General features: G+C 48.5%; 1 protein-coding gene across 2 annotated transcripts; it reads right to left on the bottom strand.

Annotated features, from left to right (window-relative positions):
• Positions 1 to 782: 782 nt before the first annotated feature.
• Positions 783 to 19,275, bottom strand: Hrh4 (histamine receptor H4). Of its 2 annotated transcripts, none has more exons than XM_059246675.1 (3): positions 19,079 to 19,275; positions 7,337 to 7,366; positions 783 to 1,467 (listed from the first exon to the last, which is right to left on the bottom strand). In XM_059246675.1, the coding sequence occupies exons 1-3, from the start codon at positions 19,273 to 19,275 to the stop codon at positions 783 to 785; spliced, it is 912 nt and encodes a 303-aa protein (XP_059102658.1). The 2 variants fall into 2 exon arrangements, with proteins under 2 accessions (XP_059102658.1, XP_059102657.1); XM_059246674.1 differs by lacking the exon at positions 7,337 to 7,366 and adding an exon at positions 8,691 to 8,854 and having other exon boundaries at positions 783 to 1,601; positions 19,083 to 19,275.
• Positions 19,276 to 22,244: the final 2,969 nt, after the last annotated feature.

Here is a 22,244-nt window from a genome sequence, read left to right as displayed (position 1 = left end):
GAAAAAAATAGATCAAGCTGATCTTTCAAACATGGGTGACCGCCCTGTCCTACAGCTGACATGCCGCACCTCCTTCCTATTGGGATCGTGAAATACCCATGTGCTGACCTGGGGTCACTCCAATGCTGCTTTTGCCAACTGCAGCCTGAACTCACCCACCCACTGACCAGAGCTCCCACCCCCTGCATGGACCTGCTTGCCCGGTGCTTCTTTAAGGAATGATGGTTCAAACTAGACACAGCGGTGTGACTAGAAAATGGAAAACAGAGACTAGGGGCTGGGGCAGTGGCCAGCGGTTCAGAGCTCTCCCTGCTCTGTTTGGTCACCAGCACCCATGGTTTATGGCTCAGAACTGCCTGTCACTCCATCTTTGGGTGTTCTGGCACCCTCTTCTGGCCTCTGAAGGCACCTGCACACACACACACACACACACACACACACACACACACACACACACACACAAAGAAACTGACACTCCTGGAGAAAACACTGAACACAGAAAGAATACAGGAGTTCCACAGTCACTGTTACATTGAGATCCACAAAACAGGGAAGAGGTAGTGGGTGATGAGGACCGAGGAAATTATCGGTTCTTCTGCAGCCGTGAACTTGTCACGTTCACCACACTGTTGTTGACAGTGTGCGCCCCGTTCAGAGTTTTTATTAAAGCTTTCAAACATTATATTTTATGCACTGTTTGTTGGAGAACACAGAGCAAGATGGAAGCTCAAGTCCATCTGGACGATGTAGAGAGTGAAATTGACAAAGCAATGTCATTGTCCTCATGAGGATATGGACCGGTTCTGTGATGGTGCGGGTTGCTTTTTCACACAAAATATTTTCCAGAAAGCTTTCTGGAAACGTCTGTGACATAAGGGGTACAAAAATGGATTAACAAAAGAATGGAACCACTGCAGCCAAAAGGCAATGCTGTACCAAACTGATTTGGTGCGCTTCCCTTCGGGATAAGTTGAAAGAACAATTGTGAACAGACAATAGGGAGCCCAGCAAATGGCAAACACAGTTAGGAGGATGGCCAGCGACCTGGCCAGTTTCCTGCCCCTGAGCAGTTCTGTGTGCTCCCTGTGGTGGAGCGCCCAGGTTTCAGAGTGGGAGAAGGAACCCTCTTTGAAGGCAATGATTCTGCTGTTCATGTGAGTTCTAAAGGACACCAGGAGACTGCTCTTTCTTCTAGGACTTTCTGAGTGAAGGGGTGGGGCTGATTCCTTCAATGCAGGAAGAGATGTTCTGGAAACCAAGCCAGCTCTGGGTAAGGGTCCAGAGTCACTGGAGGAGGTGGAGACGAACCCCACGTGGCTGGGGCACCTAGTGAGACTCCCGCGCTTCCACAGGCACCAGTAAATTTGTACATTGAAGTAGGCCACTGAGATGACGGGGACCAGGAATTCCAAGAACGATGTAACGGCAAGGACATACCACTCTGTAACAAAGCCAGGCTCACATTCCCTTGTGTCAGTGCTGTTCTTCCAAGAATGTGAAGCCAGAATCATCGGGCCGTTTACCAAGAAAGCCAGTACCCAAACGGCCACCATCAGAGTGACAAGCTTCACAATGCCAGTGTGCTGAGCCCTGTAAGACACCTAAAGAAACAGACAAATTAGTTTCAATGAGAATACATGGAGCATCCCACAGGCACTCACAAGTTCCAGGGATGTGCAAGAGCCACATGGATTAACATGGTGTTGCGCCTTTCGCCCAGACACGAGATCAAGGGCAATAGAACCTTAGCCAAGGCGGAAACTTTCTCAATAAATTTCCAGAGAAAACAGAAAAGCTCTAAGTGAAGCTTTGAATGCCACAGCAAGGCCATGGATACTATCTAAGATAAGCAAGTTTCCCAAAGCCTGGTGTGGTGGCATGAATCTGTCATCCTAGCACACGGTGGTGGGGACAGGGGGGTCCCCGAGGCCTCCTGCCAGACAGGCTAGCCTAATGGGTGAGCGCCAGGCCAAAGAAAGACCCTGTCCCAAAGGAGGTGGGTGGCACATTTCAGGATGATAGCTGAGGCTGTCTTCTATCTTCTACACACACTTGCATGCACACTTGCACACACATGGCACCTGCTCACATATGAACACACGCATATACATACACGAAAAAGGCGGATGGCACTTCTGGCCACCACATGCATGCACACACAAGTGTATGTGCACATGTGTGCACATGCAGAAAGAAAGAGAAGGAAGGGAGGGAGAGGGGGAAGGAAGGAAGGAATTTTTCCTGACTCTAACAGTTACTGAAACTGAACACACTCACCATGTCCTCCATCTGCAGCCTAGAACGTGACAGCTTTCTCTTTAATGAAACAAAGCAGTCAGTGTCAGAATGCACCAGCGTGGATGGATTGTGGGATGATGTTCATCAATGAGAGCAATGTATCTTTGGGATAATTCAATATCAATAGACGCGTGGAGAAGCACGTGTCACACATTATAGGACACCATAGTCACCGTTTTAAAAAGTCTGAAGGTCATGAATTATCTGATTCTGACACTCAGGAAGAATAGAAATATACTCAGCAGTTCACACAGGAAGCCCAGGGTTAGGCCAACGACAGAAATAACCCTTGCCCCGCTCCCGAGAGACTGCGCACAAACAGAAAGGCACTCGGCATGTGGGAGAGATGCTATGTGTTTCTGAACACTCCCAGGGCACTTCTGTCTGTAAGTGTTTCCATCATAGCCAAAGCTGACAACAGGCCATGCTGAGAGACATGACTACAGCAAGTGTCAATGTGTGTGTGTGTGTGTGTGTGTGTGTGTGTGTGTGTGTGTGTGTGTGTGCGTGTGTGTGTGTGTGTGTATGTGTGTGTATGTGTGTGTGTGTGTATGTGTGTGTGTGTGTGTGTGCGCGTGCGCGCGCGCGCGCGCGCGAATGTGCACATGTGCCCGAATATGGCTTCCTGATGGTGAAAGGCCAGGCTTCCACAAGGAAAGATGAAGTTAGGTTCTGTGAGTGAGTGTTACCCTCTGTGATCTTTGTGTCAAACCTGAAATCTTTAAGAGTACCTTGAAAACCTAAAGGCATGTAAAGACCAATCATTCTCTATCAGGAATAAGTATCTCAACCAAGATATCAAATCCAGGGCCCTGCACATGCCAGGAAAGTGCTACATCCTGGTCATTCATTTTCAAGGCAAGAACTCGCTTTAGCCCAGTGTGGCCCTGAACTCACTGCACAGCCTGGGCTGCCCCTAAGCTGGCTCTCCCGTCTGTCTCCTGCGGTGCACGGTCACAGAACCAGGAGGGCTTGGGTTCGGTTTGGTTTTACGTTTATTGATTTTTATGTGTACGCGTGTTCTGCCTGCATGTATGTATACACATGCGTGTGCGGTGATCCGGAAAGTCAGGAGAGGACATCTGGTCCCCAGGGACCAAGGTTACATTATAGGTGGTTGTGAGCCACAGTGAGGATGCTGGGAACCAAATCAGGCTCCTCTACAAGAGCAGCCAGTGCAGAGAGAGGTTTCTGTGTGTTTTTATACTGTGGGCATCAACCTCTCTGAAACTCTGCGAGATCTGCAAACCTCCTTCCAGCACAAACGTCCCAGGCTCTGCCGTGTTCTCACAGGAAGAGGTGCAGGCTACCTCCTCTTGTTCTCTCTGATTTTCTGTGAGTTTTCAAATCTCACTGTGCGTGTTTCACATTTTTAAAGAGAAGCAGCGTGGCCCTTTGATTTAGTTAGTGCACATGCATGCCAATGGCTGTCAGAAAGGGCCAAGTGGTCATTTTAACGTTGTTTCTTTAACTGTAAAGAAATGTGACCCCACCACCACCAAACTCCTGGCATTTCTGGAAGTAAGCTCAGAAGTAAGCTGGCCAAAACAATACTGACCACAAGCTTCCACACACAGCTTACTCTTTTACTTTCTCCTTCTCGTGACACTAATTAATACATCTCTTGCTCTGAGTCTAATGGTTATGAAGATGGGAACAAACCCAGATGGTCATAAAACTGCACTTAGTTTTTTAATTGCTCTGTTCAGCCTTTGTAATGGTATAAAGCAATATGCTAGAGATGCCCTCTCTCTTTCATTATGCATGAGGTCGATTGAGATCATGGACATCCAAGGGACTTGAGAAGAGGATGCCAGTCTCATCATATCTTCATCTCTTGGGAGCATTCTTGACAGATGACAGTTCAAGCATTGCTGGAACCCAGACCCAGTTGATTGGAGTGGCCTCTATGAAATCAGTCTCACCATCTACAAAACATGTACATTATTCACGATATTGCCCCCTGCCCTGCCTCCTTCCCTACCCCAGTAAAAAAGCCAAACATTCTGTCAGTCATGTTCCATTTGGGAGATGGGGAGGCCCACTGGAACTTTCTGGTATTACTAATGAGATGAGTTGCTGTATTCAACTGCATTGCATCCCCAAATCAGTTATATTGGATCCTATCCACAAGTACTTGTGAATGTGACCTTATTTGGAAATATGGTGTTGACAGATATAATCAAGCCAAGATGACATCATATTGGACTTGGGCTCATCTTGATTCAATAATGACTGGTGTCCTTATAAGAAGAGAAAAAGTAAAAGACCCAAGTTTCCTTCTGATTTCTGCCTGTGGACAATTAGCTGTTGAGGTACATGTCTGAGCAGCCTGCCACCCTTTACTCATCCTCATGTGGAGATTTTTGTCATGCAGTCCACATTGTGCTGGTGGGGACCTAGGTACCCATCCTATTCCAGGTTTACAGCCTTCACTCAAGGCCACATGATGGCAGAGAAGGGGTTGTAGTGAAGTGTCACGTCAAAAGACAAGAGAAAGACATGGAAGGTCTTCCTAGAGCCTTCAGAGAGGGGTCATCCCCGTGGCAGCCACCCTGGTATCAAACTTGTAGCCTCCAGAGCAAGGAGAGAGTTAATTCTTGCTGTATTTAGTAGCACAGACCAGGGTCCTTCGCTACGGATCCCTAGCCAGTCCCTCCAATGCTATTCTCACAGTCTAGAGTTCATTGTCAAGCTTCTTTCTTCATCTGAAGGTAAAGAACAATCTTCTCACCCCACCTTCGTCCTACAGCTGTGGTCTGTCTCCACTGCTCATCCACTTCACCCACTGCTGGTCCGTGACTCCCTCCAGCTGTGGTCTGTCTCCACTGCTCATCCACTTCATCCACTGCTGGTCCGTGACTCCCTCCAGCTGTGGTCTGTCTCCACTGCTCATCCACTTCACCCACTGCTGGTCCATGACTCCCTCCAGCTGTGGTCTGTCTCCACTGTTCAAATGCTTCACCCACTGCTGGTACAACCACACAAAACCTGGCCCTTCCAGAAGACACCTCTGAACAACATCGTGGCCATCTGCATTGAAGTTTCATTTTCAAAATTAAGGTCTTCAAAATGTCTGCTTCCCGGGTCCAGTTCCCCGTTTCCTGCCACCATGTCCTCTACTCACAGCTGCAGCAAAACCGAGTTTCCCACTAACACTGCTGGAGTGCTCAGGAGTCTTGGATTCATCCCGACCAAGTACAATGCACTCTCAGCTGTCCTGCCACTGTTCACACTGTTTCACGTGTAGGGTCTGTCCTGCACTCAGCTCTGTTCCTAGGAATGGAGGTCCAGTCCCCTATGTCTTAGCAAATTGGCAGCCTTCACTGACAGAGAATTCTTTAGAACAAAACTAAAGTGCACACACACACACACACACACACACACACACACACACACCCCACAAATCATCTAGGGCTACTCTGTGCTATAGCAGAGTTGAGAACATGATAGGTACTACAAAACTGAGAACATTTACTATTGGGCCCCTGGACAACAAATGTTTGCTGCTCCTTGACCTATAGAGGGCAAGTGTAGTGGATAGCTGTTCCAGCTTTGACCTGGAAGTACTACCCCCATTGAGGTTTTGGTAACTGTCACGCCTAAAAGGCCTACAAGGCCTACAAGGCGGGGCCGAGAGAGAGAGGACCCCTGAAGACCTGAGATCCAGATGTGCCGGCTCTCTTGGTTCCTGGATCCTGGACGCTGGAGGTAGACCGAGCAGAGTTCTCCAGAGAACACCGCCGGACTGTGCTTCACCTTTCCCAGACCCTGTAACCTATCCCTTCACTTGTGAGTTACCCCACAAAATAAACCTCCCTTTTAACTACATGGAGTGGCCTTAATAATTCTACCAATATCTGGTGCTCACGTGAGGCAAATTCCAAAGGCCTGGGTGGCCTCCGCCCTCAGCCTCCTCTGTGGCCTGCTGTGGCACACTTTCTGCACTTACCACACTTCCCTGTCTCTTCTTTCCTGTAAAATCCCCCCCCCACACACACACACACACACTCCTGGGGACCAACTGTTTATAACCAGGGATCACCTCCACAGTTCTAATCCCAAAAAAGGGAGCAGCTACATCTGGTCCCAGTTCTCCGGCAAGCTTAGCCTTCAGACCAGGAGAAAGCCGCTGTGAGTGAAAAGTTTCCTCTCCTCCCTGAGTGCCAGCTCCCCGCCCTAGCCCGGGGCTTCCACAGTTTGCAGGGTACTGTCCCTGGTGGCACCCTGCGGAGGCACTGAGAAGGGCTTGGAGCAGTGCCCACCAGACAGGGGCTTGGAGCGGCCTGGAGCTCTCCACGCCCTAAAGCTCCAGGGAGTCACAGGAAGAACGGCCTACCACTGCCTTCTGCCTGCCTCCTTCAGCAAATCCTACTGGCATGCACCACCACAACCAGCTAGCCCAGTCAGTATAGCATGAGACTCTTAATCTCAGGGTCGTGGGTTCGAGCCTCACGTGAGCACCAGATATTGGTAGAATTATTAAGGCCACTCCACGTAGTTAAAAGGGAAGTTTATTTTGTGGGGTAACTTACAAGTGAAGGGATAGGTTGCAGGGTCTGGGAAAGACGTAGCGCAGTCCGGCGGTGTTCTCTGGAGAACTCTGCTCGGTCTACCTCCAGAGTCCAGGATCCAGGAACCAAGAGAGCCGGCCCCTCTGGATCTTGGGTCTTCAGGGGTCCTCTCTCGGCTCTGCCTTGTAGGCCTTGTAGACGTGACAGTCACCAAAGCCTCAATGGGGGTAGTGCTTCCACATCAAAGCTGGAATAGCTGCCCACTGCAGGCAAGGCCACCCAGTTAATGTGGGGGCTGGGAGGTTCCGGGGTAACCTCCTGGAGTGGAACTTTCTATCTTTTCCAGACAATTCTGTGAGAGTAAAGGAAATGTGTCTATAAAATACTACTTGAGCAGCAGTATTTTAGAATCTCTTTGTTCCAACAGTTTACCTTTTATCTAATCTAATTTCTTTCTGTGTTAGGTCCTCCCAGGCAGGAGCTCCTGCGTCCTCTCAACACTGCTAGCTCAGCATTTGGTCGACAGTACAGAACCCGTGGATCTCCAGCTCTGCCTCCACCTAAGTCATTCCCCAAATACTTATTTCTGTATCTTAGCATTAGCAGAGCAGATCGTGCAACAGTCTCCCAAAGCTTTGAGATCCTAAGATCCAGGAGTAAAGGAAGGGCAAAGGATGCAAACAAGGGCGGGGCGCTGCTCACGGGGGAGAGCACTTGTCGGCAAGCCTGGGGACCTGGGTTCAGATCCTTGGCACCCGTGTGAAGCAAGACTCCGGTAGTGCATCTGGAACACCAACACTCCCCAGGAGAGATAGGAGTCGGGCACAGAAGCAAGCCCAGAACTGCACGGACAGGCTAGCCTGGTCTACACAGTGGAAAAACAACATAGCAACCCTGTCTCAAGCAGGGTGAAGCTAAGACCAACAGCTGAGGCTGTTCTCTGACCTCCACCATGCACACACACAGACACACAGACACACACAGACACACACACACACACACACACACACACACACACACAGACACACACACACATACACACACAGACACACACACACAAACACAAACACACACACACAGAGACACACACACAGGCACACACATACACACACAGACACACACACACACACACACAAACACGAGAGAGACAGAGACAGAGAGACAGATTTGTTTATTCTTCTCCCATATGTTATATCCCAGTGGCAGCTTCCCCTCCCTCTGCTCCTCCCAGCTCCCCTCCCCCAGACCCACTCCTCCTCCGTTGTTTTTAAGACCACAAATCACTGCCCCACATTTTTGTGGCTTCTTCCTACCCATGCCCTATTTTCTCCTTCGTTCTGTTGCTAAGAGATTTATCTTGCTGAAGAATTGCCTCTAGCTCACCCATGAGGCTGCCCCAGATTCGGCTAAGTTCAGCCTCCTCGTCACGCCTCCTAAACTGGCCCGCTGTAATACCTGTCTTCTCTTCTGTGTTTAGATTGATTTTCTCACCCATTCACGCTGGGGTTCTTTCTAGTTGCCCACAAAGTTCTATCTTGAGGAAAATATTTGGGGTCTCAACTTGGCCGTGGGTATAAACCCACAGACATCCAAGCTACTGAAGACTCAGTCTGGTACTTCTCCCAGTTAATCGTGAATTTTCTTTGGTCCCTTCCCTCCCGTTTCAGACACCCATAGGGGGAGTTAGCCAGCTCACACAGAGTAAAAGCCAGTGAGGACTTTAGGCCGGTTATCGAAAGGACAAAGAGCTTCAAATGTGTTCAAATCCCTTGAATTCATCCCCGATATTCCCAGTACAGAAATATGTGCCTGGCTTAGGGACCCAGAGTTTCCAACTATATAATCTTCTAAGGAAAATGAATTAACTTTGTAACTTACAGCGTTCGAAACTGACTGGTATCGATCGTAGCTAATGAGGACAATATTGTAGACAGATGCTGTACACAAAAGATAGTCAATAATGAGCCAAAATATGCAGATTTCACTTCCAAAATTCCAGTTAAACAACATGTGAGGGATGTACAGAGGGATGGAGATCATACCTGTACAGGGAGAAAATGAATTAAAAAACAATGTTGGACCAGCAAACACCTCAGTGACTAAAGATGCTTACCACCAAGCTTGACAAATCACTCTACCCACGTGACACAAGAAGAGACCTAACTTCTGCATGTGCTCTGACCTACACATGCATAGCACAGCATGCTGTGGCATGGACACACACATCACTAAATAAATACATAACCAAATTTTAAATTGTTTAAAACAGTACGCATCACTGATTACAAAAAGGTATATTCTGATGGACATGCCACAGAATGACGTGTCAGAATTCACTAAAAATAGCTTAGTTATCATGTATAGAAAACCTTGGTCTTCAGCATGGTAGATGGGGAGGCCTCTGGACTTTTAGGTTTTTAGGTTACTGGAGCATGCACAGAATAAAGGTGTGGGACAGACATCTGTCAGTCTTCCCCCATTCCTGGTTCTAGATGTGAGCGCTCACTCACACACATGCTTCCAACTATCACCATCTGCCACCATCAGGAGCCAAAGAAACAGGCCACCCAGTCTTGGATTTGAACTGTCCAACTATGATCTAATTTTTTTTTTCTAAATTCATTGCCTCGAATATTTTGTTGTAGTGATGTCGTGCCAACAAAGTTATGTATAAAAATGCTCAGTTTTCGCCCCCTATGCACTCTTTAAATGTTATTTTCAGAATAGTTGCCACAAACAACATACCTGTGAGGGCTTCTTATTACCTCCCAAACAAAGTGCACGTCCTAACCACATTTCTAGTTGGATCCATCAAAATTCATCTGTATGTTCTTTGTGATCCAAGCCAAACATGGTGAGCCACCTGCCGCAGCACAGGCCCTATTTCCCATCCCTTCCTCTTTGCCAACACTGTTCTTCCTAGAGTGTCTTCCTCTTTTACGTCTTTATGCTGGGGATCAAATCTCAGGCCTTACACTAGGCACACACCGCTCTCCTCCTCACTTCCTCTTCTCTATGGAACTGCACGTCAAAGCGTCCACTTCCTCCATGGCCTCTTGGAAGCCCTTGGACTCAGGTGATCCCTTTATCACTTACACTCCCGGCAACTCTGCCATTGTTTTCAAAGGTTTGTGTGCATGTTAGTTATTCACAATAAAGGGTTTCATGAGGATAGTATCATGCACGAAAATAATGGGGTTTTGGTTTTGGTTTTGGTTTTGGTTTTTTCGAGATAGGGTTTTCTCTGTGTAGCTTTGCGCCTTTCCTGCAACTCGCTTTGTAGACCAGGCTGGCCTCGAACTCACAGAGATCCGCCTGACTCTGCCTCCCGAGTGCTGGGATTAAAGGCATGTGCCACCACCACCTGGCTAAATAATGTATTTTATTGTGTTATTTTTTTCGACCCTTCCTCTTCCCAGTCAGTCCCCTTCCCTCCGCCTCTCTCTCTCTCTCTCTCTCTCTCTCTCTCTCTCTCTCTCTCTCTCTCTCTCTCTCTCTCTCTGTCTCTGTCTCTTTTGTGCGTGTGTGTGTGTGTGTGTGTGTGTGTGTGTGTGTGTGTGTGTGTGTATGTGTGTGTGCATGCACGAATGTACATGTGAATGTGTGGATGCAGGTTCACTCACCTAGGCAGGTGCACATGTGGAGGCTATAAGACAATGTCAGAATAGCTTTCTCAATTGCTTCTCCACCTTATGTTTTGAGATAGGATTTCTGGTTGAACCTGGGGCTCACTGCTTAACCCAGACTGCCTGGACAACAAGCTCCTCAACATCCTCTTGCTTTTGCTCCCCAGAGTTGATGTTACAGGCAAGCAGGCCATGCCCAGTGTTTACATGAATCCTGGGACCTGAAGTCAGATCTTCATGCTCTCACAGCGAGCACTGCACCCCCTGAATCATCTCTCCAGCCCTTATGTATTTTGACCCTTTTCTCTATTACTCATTTCTGCTTGATATCATGGCCACCATTTCGTTTATCTTTCCTGGAGATTAATACCCTGAAACAAACAAATGTTTGTGTTCCTGACGTCTACACTGGCCTCGCAATGTCCTGTGCATTCAACTTAATAACAGCTGATGTGTGAGCTGATGCGTGTTGTTGGCCGAATGTCAGCATCAATCACACTACCCATTCATTACAAGTATCATCTCACAAAGGAAAAAGAAATTAAATGAAACAAATATGATCTCACTTTTAAAAACACACAATAAAATATCCTCTGACTGCATGCCTATGGAAGCTTGGTGAGTTAGGAAGCGGGCAGGTTTAACAATTAGAGAGCCCGGTGTGGTGACGTGGCTGCAGTCTTAGCATGTGGGAGCCTGAGCCAGGAGAGCTATGGTGAGTTTGAGGTTAGCCTGGAGTAAAAGGAGACCTTGTCTCAAAGAGTAAACAAAAAACAGGTAAAGAACCTAACAACTGAGAAAGAAGACACAAAGCGTGGTCCAGTCAGCTGGTGGGTTCTAAAGGAGGCAATTTGAGATCAAAACTCCTAAGTGGCTACAGCCTTCCATGACAATGACCACAGTGACTGCCCAGTGCTGATGCTGCTGGCCCAGGAATGACTATGCTGGGCTGTCATTCCTTTGGTTCCAGGGGTTTTTACTGTGTTGGCACATCAGACAGGTGTCACTGCTTGCTGAGGATGTGATCTTTTATGTGGCTGAAACCTGATTGATTCTGTTGAGTGTCTTTACATTTTATCAGGCTCTTGCAGATCTCCTCCTGCTCTGCATCAGTAATTTGTTCATCGTTAAGAACAATAGTAAGGGGGAAGAAATGAAAGCGGAGCAGAAGGAGACAAGCCCTGCTCTCTCTCTCTCTCTCTCTCTCTCTCTCTCTCTCTCTCTCTCTCTCTCTCTCTCTCTCTCCCCCCCCCCCCCACGGGGATGTTTCCAGGCTGTGGCGAGGATGGCAGAACATGGTGTTTGTACCTGCGTTTGCACACAGATGGGAGACACCTCGGGAGGACGAGCTGGGTGGTCAGTGTCTGTGATACTAGATACAGAGCCACGTGTAAGACCACTGTTCTGCCCATGGCCTATACTCCCAGAACTGCTTTTGCTTTCATTTTGAGACAGAGACGGAACAAAGCTGCCAAGGCTGGCCTTGAACTTGCTCTGTAGTACAAGCAGACCTGGGACTTTCGAGTGCTCCTAGAGCAGCACCCCCAGTAGCTGGGATTACAAGACTGTGTCACCAAACCTGTCAACCATTCCCATGCATAGTTCAGACAGCCTGCTAGCTTCACGTCTCAGTTACGGGGGGATGTGGTTTTATGTAGGGTTTGGTTTATTGAGACAGGGTCTCACTGTCTAGCCCAGGCTGCCCTCAAATTCACTGTGTAGCTTGGGCACAGTGATCCTCCTGCCTTAGCCTTCGTCCAGGTCTGGGGCTGAGATTACAGGCATACACTACCACCCTGTACTCCATGCTTTCCACGATCAGTAAGTTTCCCTGAAGTGACTTTGACATCATCAGGCTGGGAGGCTGAGGTCAAGAGGGTCAACTATGACAGAAAGTAGAGCTCCAAGTTTACCTGAGGTGAAACACCTCCCATGAAGACATTCTCATTTCAGTCCATCATTGTGGCTTTCAACACGCACACTTCCACCTCTACACTCATTTCTTCCCCAGGAGAAGTGGGTGGTCACTAGACACAACTGATTAAAGATTAAAGAGAGATCTGCCTACTCTCTCCTTCGTTTTCTTTCTGAATTCTGTGAAAGAGGAAGGATGTGCTAAGGTTTCTAGGAGCTGCTTTTAAATACTAGCTGCCTTAGGGCACACTAGTGTGCTCCTGGGAGAGGGTGTGTGTGCGTGCGTGTGTGTGCATGTGTGTGCACATGTGTGTGTGCGTGTGCATGTGTGTGGTGCACGTGTGCATGCATGTGTACGTGTGTGCGCGTGTGCGTGCGCGTGTGTGTGCACGCGTGTGTGTGCGTGTGTGTGTGTGTGTGTGTGTGCATGTGTGTATGTGTGTGTGTGTGTGTGTCTGCACCAGTGCACAGGCCAGAAGACCACATGGGAGTCACCCTTCTCATTCTACTTTATTGTTGAAGACAGTGTCTCTCACTGAGCCTGAAGCTCTCTGGGTTGGCTAAGTCAGGCGGGCCAGCAAACCCAGGGATCCTCCTGTCTCCACCTCCCCAGCACTGGGGGTACAAGCACATGTCAGCTCAGCTTCATAGGTGGCTGCCGGGGATTGAACCCAGGGCCTCATGCTTGTGGAAAGACTGAGTCATCACACCAATCCCACGCCTTTGGTAAAACCCTGCTGCGTCCTTGTGCTCTGCGCAGTGTTTGGTACAGATGGCCTGTTCTCAGTTCCTCTCTCTATGGAACAATGGTGATGTCTGTGGCTCATTCCAAAGAGTTTCAGAGACGTGCATCTGAAATACTTCTCAGGCAGGTCTGCTCCCGTGTGTTCCTGCCAAGACTGCTAGGAAACTTTGCTCCTGGATAATTTTGCTAAGTGAGAGCAAGGGCTTTTCCATGGCCAGCACAGTGAGCCTTCGCAAGGGGATTAAACAGGAGTGAGCAAGTCAAACAAGCGATATTAAAAGACAGTGCTAAGGGAGCTGGAGAGGAAGAGGGGAGCAGAAATGAGAACAAAGGCAAGGAAAAGCCCCATGGGCTGTGCAGTGGCCTGCCCCCTGCCCCCTGCCCCCTGCCCCCTGCCCCCTGGCCCCTGTCCCCTGCCCCCTGGCCCCTGCCCCCTGCCCCCTGGCCCCTGGCCCCTGGCCCCTGGCCCCTGCCCCCTGCCCCCTGCCCCCTGGCCCCTGGCCCCTGGCCCCTGCCCCCTGCCCCCTGCCCCCTGGCCCCTGGCCCCTGGCCCCTGCTCCCTGTCCCCTGCCCCCTGCCCCCTGGCCCCTGGCCCCTGCCCCCTGCCCCCTGGCCCCTGCCCCCTGCCCCCTGGCCCCTGGCCTCTGGCCCCTGGCTCCTGCCCCCTGGCCCCTGGCCCCTGGCCCCTGCCCCCTGCCCCCTGGCCCCTGCCCCCTGCCCCCTGGCCCCTGGCCTCTGGCCCCTGGCTCCTGCCCCCTGCCCCCTGCCCCCTGGCCCCTGCCCCCTGCCCCCTGGCCCCTGGCCCCTGGCCCCTGCCCCCTCCCCGTCCCCTGTCCCCTGCCCCCCTTCCTCCTGCCCCTCACCTGCTGTTCCTCCCAGCCCACTCGCCCAGCCTCTGGCTCATATGCACTGCACACCTCACATCCTCGAACTTGATTTGTCTTGGCATAGTCTTCCCTCAGAGAGCTCCTTCTGCTTGGTCAGGTGTCTTTCCCAGCGAGCCCCAGCTTTTACACTGAAATCCCTCCTCTGCCTCGCCCCACCCCCTCCCACTCTCATCCTGCTGTACTTTTCTGAACAGCAATTGTCACCTCTAAAATGCAACATATTTTTACTTAGTTATGTTGTGTATAAGTCTCCCCGGTCCCATGCTTGGTAGAAACAGAAGCATTGTGAGGGCAAGAATTTCTGCCTGTCTCTTCACTTGCTTTGAAGTGTGTAACTGTTACATGAATGAATTGAGGCCAGTGGGGAAGCCCAGTTTCCCTTAAAATCGATGACAGTCTGGAATTGCCCTTCTGTCTGAGCTAGAAAGCTGCTATGTCCTCCTTAAGCAACAGCAAACAAAGGGTAAGAGGAACTGCCGACCTCAATGAATCCTGCTGACTCGGACTCATCTCCCGGCAGGGAGTGCAGAGGGTGCTGTAAACTGTACGCTGCTCGCTCCTCCCTGTTCTATATGCAGAAGCCTCTCGGAGCAGCTAGACCAAACCTCTAAAGGAAAAACTAAGGGTAAATGATGCCATGAGGTGGGCCCCGATTCAGATTCAGTAGACTTGCATCCACACAAAAGGAGACAACACAGAATTTGCCTCTCTTCTCACACATAGAGCAGGATGAAGAGAAAAGCAGCCAGGAAGGACACTTCACTAGGAACCAAGTTTGCTAGAACCTGAGATGTCTCAGCCTCCAGAAGTGTATGAACACAAATTCCTGTTGTTTAAGTTTCCCAGTCGGTGGCATTTTGTCATAGTAGTCTGAGCAGATGTGTACAGAAGCCAAGAGAACAACTCCTGACCTGAATTGGTGTATAAAGGCATGTTTTTAAAACTCTGCCCATCCTAAATAATTGTTTCAGGCTCTGCTGGCATCAACCACAGTTTGCCTCTGAAGAGACTGTCCTGATCATCCAGCATATGGCTGATCAGGATATAAATGCCCACAGATGGGAACACCGGCCTCACAGTACCAATTTAATAGGCATGTACATCTATATTTATAGCCACGGTGTGTTAGTTACTTTTTCATTATTGTGATCAAGTGCTAAACAAGAAGGAACTCAAGAGTGGCTGGGTTAATTTTGTCTTACAGTTAAAGGGGTACAGAGGTCACAGACAAGTGGGACTATGAAGAAGCTTGGAGCATTGTGTCCACAGTCAGGGGTCAGGGGTCCACAGGAAGTGAGACTGTGATATCAAACTGAAGACCTGTCCCCAATGACATACTTCCTCCAGGAAGTCTTCTCCTCCTACAGGTTCTACAACTTTCCCAAACAGCATCACCAGCCAAGGACAACGTGTTCAAACACATGGGCTGTGAGGGGCTGTTCACATCCAACCCACAACGAAAGTGTCCAGATGAGCTAGCGCACAATGAGATGGTCCAGCAGGCACACAACCTCTCCTCTATTATCTTTGCTTTCCACTAACAAACTCAGCCTAGCTACTCAGCTTCCCCAAATTTAGTCTCTACAGGGTCTAGTTCCGAAACCTGTAAGAGGAGTGCCCAGAGCAAGAAGGGACCACAGTCCAAATGCATCTGAAGATCTAGTCCGTCTTGCCATCACCCCACAGCTCTAGAGCCCACTCCCAACCATGAAGAATGGCTGGCTTAGTAATTTGGGGATGGAGGGATGCAAGATGGCTGAGCAGATAAAGGCACCTGCCACCAAGCCTGGACTCACATGGTGGGTAGAAGTAACTCCTGGACACTTCCCTCAGGCCTCCATGTGCATGCTGTGGCACACCATTCACCCACTCCAATACCCACATCTACCCACACACTACATTAATAAATGCAAAATAAATGTAGTATTAATAATAATAACAAATGGCTGACTTAGAGCTGCAGAAAACCTCCCCTTCAGCATCCCTCCAGGCTCAAAGTCAAAGCACACACTTCAGAGGATAGCAAAGGAGAGCATACTGGCAGGAAGCTCAGCTCTTACTACACAAGGCTCTCAGGGTCTGTCCCATTTCTTGTCGCACGGTGAGTGCGTGGTAAAGGCGACCTCCAGAAGAAGCTGTCCAGGTAGAGGAAATGTGAAGGACAAGTCTGGCAGATGGGAAGAGGCTCTTGGGCTAGGGAGACGGCTCGGCTGGTAAAGCACTCTCCTAGCAAGCAGACAGTCTATCCTAATTGGTGAGTCCCAGGCCATTGAGAAACCTTACCTCAAAGGAGGTGATAGTACTCCTGATGGTGACCCCTGAGGTTGTCTCCTGCTCTCACATGCACATGTACACATCCACACACATGCACATAGGAGCTTGTACACACACACACACACACACACACAGATAACATGCACACTTTTTTTTGAGACAGTCTCGCTGCACATATTATCAAAAGAAAAAAAAGTCCTGTTTGTCCTGCTTAGGACATCTCTCAGCAGAAACAAAGCTATTCTTTGCCCACCCACATGTGGGTGGAGGGGACCACCAACTCTACTAAGTAACCACACCTACAGGCCGTTTCTCGGAGGCAGGCCACATCTCCTGGCTTAAGCCCTGAATGGAGATGCCTTTTTGTTGCCTACCTCAAACCAGACAGAGACACTCGTTCTTATCTGAAACCACCTCGGTTTGAAAGTTCCCAGTCCAAGGCTCTCTCATCTCTCCACCTCACCCTCCCTAGTGCCAGAGTCATCGGGGCCTCACTCTCGCTGGGTCAAAGTGCATCATCTCTTTTAAATCTAAGTGTTACCTAAAGGTAATATAATTCTGTGAAGGAGGAAGACAGTGAGGGACTGCTGTCTGTGCTTGTACACACTTGTAAATTTACACATGTAAGGTGAGCACAGAGAACAGTGTGTAAGGACCCGTATCTAGCTGAAATGTTAGCTGGAGAGATAATGTTGAAGACAGAAGTGTGAAAATTGTTGATTTAAATCACACAATACACACACACACACACACACACACACACACACACACACACACACGGCCAATGTAACTCCTAACCATGGGACCCCGGGTCCAATTTCTGCTACAGTTAGACTGGTTGGCTCCCTTCACCTGTGGCCTGCCGTTCCTGTTCTTGGTGAGCTCCATTCCACACCAACGTCACTGTCAGGGGTCTTCACCACACATCCAGCTCCAGCCCTTGCTTCCTCCGTTCAACCATCTGAAGAGCAGCCTGTAGTGCACACTCGGCCAGCCTGCAGTGCACACTCACTCAGCCACCCTGCAGTGTACACTCAGCCACCCTGCAGTGCACACTCACTCAGCCAGCCTGCAGTGCACACTCACTCAGCCAGCCTGCAGTGCACACTCACTCGGCCAGCCTGCAGTGCACACTCAGCTAGCCTGCAGTGCACACTCACTCGGCCAGCCTGCAGTGCACACTCACTCAGCCAGCCTGCAGTGCACACTCACTCGGCCAGCCTGCAGTGCACACTCACTCAGCCAGCCTGCAGTGCACACTCACTTGGCCAGCCTGCAGTGCACACTCGGCCAGCCTGCAGTGCACACTCGGCCAGCCTGCAGTGCACACTCACTTGGCCAGCCTGCAGTGCACACTCGGCCAGCCTGCAGTGCATACTCGGCCAGCCTGCAGTGCACACTCAGGAGAACACATGCAATGACGTGTACCTTTGCCATTGCTGATTCTGGGGATTCTCTCCCCATCTCTAACTGTAGAAATCCTATCTGACCTCAGGGTTGCTCTTGGGATGCCACAATCCTGTAACCAAGTGTGCCTCATCTCTCCCCTGAGCATCCACAGCACTCAGTGCGTGACCATGGAGCCTCCCAGCACTCCGCACTCCAACATCCTGTGAACTTACCTTACATTCTATGCCACTGAAGGAAGAGACAAACTCATTGACTTAGAGCTGCAGAAAACCTCCCCTTCAGCATCCCTCCAGGCTCAGAGTCAAGGCACACACCTCAGAGGATAGCAAAGGAGAGCACACTGGCAGAAAGTTCAGCTCTTACTACACAAGGCTCTCAGGATCTGCCCCATTTCTTGTTGCACGGTAAGTGCGTGGTAAAGGTGACCTCCAGAAGAAGCTGTCCGGTAGAGCAAATGTGACTCTGGTTACCTAACAGTATAGAGTGAGCAGCTGTGATAGCAAGCACTGTGTGTGACACAAATATTGGTGAACTCAGTTTCAGTCTGAACATACCTGTCAAGAAGTCAAAACAGAAGGGACTAACATTGGTTGAGCAACCACGGTGTTTGGAGCATCCTCTGAGTTTCATTCTCTAATTAGTATTTTAATATAAACACAAGCTTTACATAGCCATGAAGGAAAATAATGTGGCTATACCAAGAGAAAGTCTCCTGGGAGCTCCTGCGAGACGCATCTGAAGTCCTGTAGCTACCCTGTGATGGGCATTGTGGAGAGAGGAGAACACGCCTCGTCAGCCCAGCAGGCACAGCATTGGCTCACAGAAAGCCGTAACGATAAGGGAGTGAAAACAAATTTTTAAAAATGTTTTCAGTGGAAGAGGAATCTGATTTCTGTGCACTCTCGCAGTCACATGCTGCTGTGGCCTTCTGTTGTATGCAGAGCAGCGGATTGCTGGGTGTGTACGAGTCCGTGCTACACAGCACATTGACATGCTGTCCGTAGCTTGCCCCACTTCCTGGCAATACTGGCTTCCCGCAGACATATGACTTCTGTTACTTCCACACTGGATGCAAAGGAAACCAACTTACTTAGGAAAGAATACTTGTAAGTCTAAAGATATTAGAAAATAGCTCTGAAAACAAGCTAACCATAACATTAAATAATTCTAGAACTATTCTGGACTCATTTAGCCTATAAAGAAAATAAACTATTTTCAGATAAAACTTCCCCCATTAGCCATATGCACAGAATTTCTTTAAAGTGGCATAAACACCCGTTGCAGATTTCTAACACTTTAGCCTTTCTTCTTAGTCCCTTCCAATCTATACAATCTCCAAAGCAACAAGAATTTAAGGTTTCAGAAATAAATGATAGTTTGAAAAGATTATTTGAAATAAAAACACATAACTTACCCACGAAGAAGTCTGAAATAGCCAAATTAAGAAAAAAATAATTACTTCGATGTCTAAGATTTTTGTCCACCACAAAGGCTAAAATCACCACGGCATTGCCCAGCATTATAGCAAAAGCAAGGAGGGACATGAAAAATGCCAAGGAAACTTTGGCAGCCAGCGGCAGGCTGCCAGAGCTGTTAGCATTCAACATCACACCAAATGATGTCAGTACAGCAAATCCTCCTGGCCAGGCAGTTCTAACAAGCCTGCTTCCCAGGCAGGCGCCTCCACGTATATAGCGGCTCCCACTCAACCCAGCATCTTCGCCTCTGCTGACGGTGTCACACTACTTCCTGGTTATTGATAACGATCATCTGTGGTGGCCATTTCCCTTGAACTGACACTGAGGAAGTGTTTCCACAAAACAGCGAAATGCTTCGTCTTAAGCAATGCAATGGAGTCATCCCTTTCTTAAGTTTCTCAGGGAGAGGGCAATGCTACACAGCATCTATCAAATGTGATTTATACATCTTGTGGGCCATAAGCTGGGGTTGAGGGAGATTCTTTTGATTTTTTTTAAATAGAGGTCCAGCTAATAATTCTCTTCTGGCCATAAAAAGGTACCAAAGGTTAAATTTCATTCTCTCTCTCTCTCTCTCTCTCTCTCTCTTTGGTTTTTCGAGACAGTGTTTCTCTGTGTAGTTTTGCGCCTTTCCTGGAACTCACTTGGTAGTCCAGGCTGGCCTCAAACTCACAGAGATCTGCCTGCCTCTGCCTCCCGAGTGCTGGGATTAAAGGCGCGCCACCACTGCCAGGCTCATTAAACAACCCACAAGGGGATGGGGCAAAGGGCAGCCCTCCCTGACAGACAGGCATTAAGGGGATGCTTGCATAAGTCTTCAGAGCTCATTAGGGAAGGGAAATAAAGTCAAAATCTAACAAACCTTCTGGGTTGAAGGAATGGAGCTGAGAGCTGAGAGCTGAAAGGACCAGAGGGGGATGTGGACTTCAGAGAAGCCCAGAAAAACTCCAAGGAACTACAAAGGATCCTCCATCTTAAGCATTCACCTGAGTACTGACCAGGAGAGTTTAGAGGGAACTTTCATAGGCAGCAGAAAGAACTACTAGATGAGAGTGGATGGTACTCAGTGTTTACATAAGGCTGGTTATTGTGTCTGCTCCCAGGCCAGATGGAAATGTTCATTATCGTGAAGGCACTGTGTAGTACACTCATAAAAGTCTAATTAGCTCCGCATGACGTATTTCTTGGGTTCTGACCATCAGCTCCTAAGATCAACACCTATGAGAATCAAATCGTTTTCAGATAAGTTCAGTGCAACTCTGAACACAGTCAAGAATATATGGGGGTGGCTCATGCATGTTAATCCAATCACTAGGGAGACTGAGGCAGGGGGATTGACATGAGGAGCCCGCAAGGCCAAATTAGGCTACTCTCTGAGTTCCAGGCTAACCTGCACTACAAAGTGAGAAGGTATCTCAAAAAAAAAAAATAGAAGACATGAATATTTATAGACCATAAAATAATCCCAAACCAAAGAGGTAATTACAACGAACACCAGGCATTTCAAGAAACAAGCTAAGAAACCTATAATAAAGGAAGAAATTAGTCCTGAAACCACCAAACATTGCAGTTATTAGACCAAAGAGACAAGGACACCATAATTCTTGTTATGGCTGTGTTCTATTCTTGGAGAAACTATGTAAAACTATAAAGATGAATTTAAAGGCTCAAAACTCACAGAAGAGAAAGCTAGAATGCCTTAACTGGAAGATCAGATACTGATCTTAATGGAGGATCAGATATCACAGGGAAAATTATTAATGAAATGCAGAGATAAAAGATTTTTTATTGAAAATTAGGAGAGGAGCACTAGACTGCAGGATGGCTTGGGTCTCAGAGGAGTCCCTGAGGAAAGAGAGGGAGAAGAGGAAACATGCTTGAAAAATTCATGGCCAAAACTTCCAAGGGTTGTTGAAAGCTATAAATCAGGAAGCTCAGTAACCCCAGATCCAAGAAACAGAAGGAAGACAACACAAGGCTGGGAGACAGAGCAGTCAGTGCAGGGCTGCCTTGCAAGTGTGAGGACTTGAGTTTGGCCCCCAGAACCCATGTTTTAAAAAGCGAGACAAGGTGGAACTGAGACAGGCAGACCACTGGGCTCACCAGCCAGCCAGGTAGCCTTGGGGAGCTCCAGGCCAGTAAGAGACACTGTTTCCACACCAAGGTTAGTGCCTCCTGGGGAATGACATCTGAGGTCAACCTGTGCTCTACACACATAACACCCTCATACCCATGAGCACACATACACATATGAACATGCACTTCCACACACTCACAAGAATAAACTACATAAGGCTCATCGTATAAAGATGGGGAACAGAACAAACAACACAAACACAACAGTGCAACACGAAGTGTGGTAGTAGCCACCCTGAGTCCCAGAACTTAGAAGGGAAAGGCAGGAAGGTCAACGGGGAACTTAAGGTGATCTTCTGCTACACAGAAAGTTTGAGATCAGCCAGAGTTACATTAAAAGTTGTCTCAAAGCAAAACAGAAAATATGTTTAAAAAAGAGAAAATCTAAAGAGTAGGTGGTGGTAGGACATAAAACATAAAAATATGAAGACGTGAATGCCTCCAGGTTGCTTGTTGGAAGCAACATATCAGGAATCCATGAGTAGCTGCAACGTCTTTCAAGAGCTAAAGAGGAAAAGAAATAGCCAAGTAGTCTGCATTTAGAAAAATAAAACATTAATGCATTGTATAAAAAATTTCACTTAAAAAATACCTTTCATAGTCAAACCAAAATAGGACTGGAGATGGCTAAGGCCTTGCCTTGTAAGCAAGAGGACCAGAGTTCAGACCCCCAGAAGCTTCCTCCTTCAAATTCTTTGCTCAGGTATTTTCTCACAGCAATGATACATGATTAACAGAAACAAGACATGATGTGTATTATTTCCAACCTAGTTGCAAAAACTTCAAACCAACTGATGGTCTAGATCATCTGCTCCATGCACCTTGCCAAGAGCCTGGTCATGAAAAGACTTGATTGTATCATAGAAGGCATCATCCCTTTCTCTCTATTTGTCCAAGATGCCACCTGCCATTGGGAATGGGCCTAAAGGAAGGGGCTACACTCTCTCAGGAAGGGTCTGCAC

Source organism: Peromyscus eremicus, chromosome 19 (assembly GCF_949786415.1).
Source record: "Peromyscus eremicus chromosome 19, PerEre_H2_v1, whole genome shotgun sequence".
NCBI classification, from domain to species: Eukaryota; Metazoa; Chordata; class Mammalia; order Rodentia; family Cricetidae; genus Peromyscus; species Peromyscus eremicus.
Note: the sequence above shows the minus strand (reverse complement) of the source record. Positions and strands in the feature narration are given on the sequence as shown.

Excerpts from the sequence above, each read along its gene's own strand:
- Hrh4 (XM_059246674.1), bottom strand. The coding sequence starts at position 19,275 with ATGTTGAATGCTAACAGCTCTGGCAGCCTGCCGCTGGCTGCCAAAGTT. Across the intron at positions 8,855-19,082 it reads TATTTCAGACTTCTTCGTGG|GTATGATCTCCATCCCTCTG; the intron begins GTAAGTTATGTG and ends CTCCCTGTACAG. Across the intron at positions 1,602-8,690 it reads ACCAGTCAGTTTCGAACGCT|GTGTCTTACAGGGCTCAGCA; the intron begins GTAAGTTACAAA and ends CTGTTTCTTTAG.